The sequence below is a fragment of the Entamoeba dispar genome, genomic scaffold (assembly GCF_000209125.1).
Source record: "Entamoeba dispar SAW760 scf_1105229459817 genomic scaffold, whole genome shotgun sequence".
Lineage (NCBI taxonomy): Eukaryota > Evosea > Mastigamoebida > Endamoebidae > Entamoeba > Entamoeba dispar.
This window is the reverse complement of record NW_001853882.1, coordinates 1-2,337: the sequence shown is the minus strand read 5'-3', so window position 1 is coordinate 2,337 and position 2,337 is coordinate 1. Positions and strand designations below refer to the sequence as shown.

Genomic DNA, 2,337 nt, shown 5'->3' with positions numbered 1-2,337 from the left:
AATAAATAATAAAATAATAAACATAATATTTATATTAATAAAATACTAAATGATATAATTAATAAAATCAAATATAACATATATAAAAGATAAATATGATAAATAAGAATAAAATAAACGCAAAAAATAAGAAATAAAATAAATAACAAAAATACAAAAACAAATATATTCAACAAAAAATGAAATAATATAAAAAAGAAGAGAAAAGAAGAAAAAGATAATATAATTAATTATAAATATTATATGATTATTATATAATATGTAATATATGATAAATAATAAATTCATATGATATATATATAGAAGATATAAAAATTAAATAAATAATAATAAATGATAAAGAAATAATAAGAGAAAAGAAATGATATAATAATAAATAAAATATATAAATAAAAAGATAAATAAAATCAATATAATATAAATAAAATAATAATAAATATAAAAAGAAAATAGATATAAAATATAAAAATATAATCAAAATAAAAATAAGATAAAGAAATGTATTAATATATAAGAAATTATATATAAATAAAAATATATTCATATATAAAATAAAATATAAATAATAAGAATATCAAACTAATAAAATATGATAAATATAAAATATATAGATAAAATGATGATATATATAATACAATAATAGAAATAAATATAATAATAAAATACATAAATAAATAAAAATAAAATAATAATAAAAATGTATATTACATTGAATCAAATATCATTTCTGAAACATTTATAATATACAACAATTTACCATAAAATGATATAAAATAAAAAGAAATATAAATGATTAAAGAATAATTATTTAATTTACATTTTTATCTTTTATTTTTTTTAGGAGCAAAATAATAAAAAATATTATTTTGATGAAGTAAAATAATTTGCCCGAAAAAAGAATATTCAATTATGTAAAAAAAAAATTAAATTATTTTCATTTGAGCAATTTGTTTAGATGTATAATTTGTTCGGTTATTTTGTTTCACGATATATACTATTATTATATGTTTCCACTATTATTATATCTATTTTTGTTTTTATTCTATGTTATTGTTTGAATAGGGAACGTAGCTCAGTTGGTAGAGCGTAAGTCTCATAATCTTAAGGTCGTGAGTTCGATACTCACCGTTCCCACCTTTTTGTACATCTATATGACATCTATTACTATATTTTTACATCTATTAAACTTATATATTCCTTTTATTATACTTTTAGTGTACACTCTATTCTTTTATATTATCTATACTATTTTATACTATTTTATACTATCTTATACTACTTATACTACTTATAGTGTTTTATACTATGTAACTACTACTTCCTTTCCTTATATTCTTACTATCCCTATTAACTTTATTACCTTTATTACCTTTACTACCTTTACTACCTTTTATTATCTTTACTTTTGATATATGTGTTCTAGATATCATCCACCTCTGTACTTATGTACTTATCTGATAATGGGCATATGGCGCAATGGAAACGCATCAGACTTCGGATCTGAGGATTGCAGGTTCGATCCCTGCTATGCTCGTCTTTTTATCTATAACTTATCCTTATATTATATATACACCTTTATCTATACTATTATACTTATCCTATTTATATTATATATACTATACACTATTCTATTTATACACTATACTTTATATACTATTATTATTTTTATTATTTATAGACTATACACTATTCTATTATCTATACTTTATACTTTATACTTTATAGACTATAGACTATAGACTATTATTATATTTATACTTTATATTTTATATTTTATACTTTATATTTTATATTTTATACTTTATACTTTATAGACTATTATTATATCTATACTTTATACACTATAACCTATTAATATAGATATACACTATTATTATATGTTTCCACTATTATTATATCTATTTTTGTTTTTATTCTATGTTATTGTTTGAATAGGGAACGTAGCTCAGTTGGTAGAGCGTAAGTCTCATAATCTTAAGGTCGTGAGTTCGATACTCACCGTTCCCACCTTTTTGTACATCTATATGACATCTATTACTATATTTTTACATCTATTAAACTTATATATTCCTTTTATTATACTTTTAGTGTACACTCTATTCTTTTATATTATCTATACTATTTTATACTATTTTATACTATCTTATACTACTTATACTACTTATAGTGTTTTATACTATGTAACTACTACTTCCTTTCCTTATATTCTTACTATCCCTATTAACTTTATTACCTTTATTACCTTTACTACCTTTACTACCTTTTATTATCTTTACTTTTGATATATGTGTTCTAGATATCATCCACCTCTGTACTTATGTACTTATCTGATAATGG

At 18.8% G+C, this 2,337-nt stretch overlaps 2 protein-coding genes across 2 annotated transcripts, besides 12 other annotated features; both read left to right on the top strand.

The window, feature by feature from the left end:
• Window positions 1-36: a sequence feature (AT_rich).
• Window positions 37-215: a microsatellite.
• Window positions 177-362: a microsatellite.
• A 6-nt stretch (window positions 363-368) lies between these two features.
• Window positions 369-489: a microsatellite.
• An 8-nt stretch (window positions 490-497) lies between these two features.
• Window positions 498-638: a microsatellite.
• Window positions 639-699: a microsatellite.
• Window positions 700-758: 59 nt separating this feature from the next.
• Window positions 759-868: a sequence feature (AT_rich).
• Window positions 869-912: 44 nt separating this feature from the next.
• Window positions 913-935: a sequence feature (AT_rich).
• Window positions 936-1,076: 141 nt separating this feature from the next.
• Window positions 1,077-1,409, top strand: EDI_089110 (uncharacterized protein; the record flags this gene model as incomplete). Its single annotated transcript, XM_001736394.1, has 1 exon — window positions 1,077-1,409. A coding segment is annotated over one exon (333 nt), but the record flags the coding sequence as incomplete, so codon positions are not given.
• Window positions 1,233-1,278: a microsatellite.
• A 170-nt stretch (window positions 1,410-1,579) lies between the features above and the next one.
• Window positions 1,580-1,762: a microsatellite.
• Window positions 1,745-1,879: a microsatellite.
• EDI_089100 (uncharacterized protein) lies at window positions 1,878-2,282 on the top strand (the record flags this gene model as incomplete). Its single annotated transcript, XM_001736393.1, has 2 exons — window positions 1,878-1,925; window positions 1,950-2,282. The coding sequence occupies 2 exons, from the start codon at window positions 1,878-1,880 to the stop codon at window positions 2,280-2,282; spliced, it is 381 nt and encodes a 126-aa protein (XP_001736445.1).
• Window positions 2,106-2,151: a microsatellite.
• Window positions 2,283-2,337: the final 55 nt, after the last annotated feature.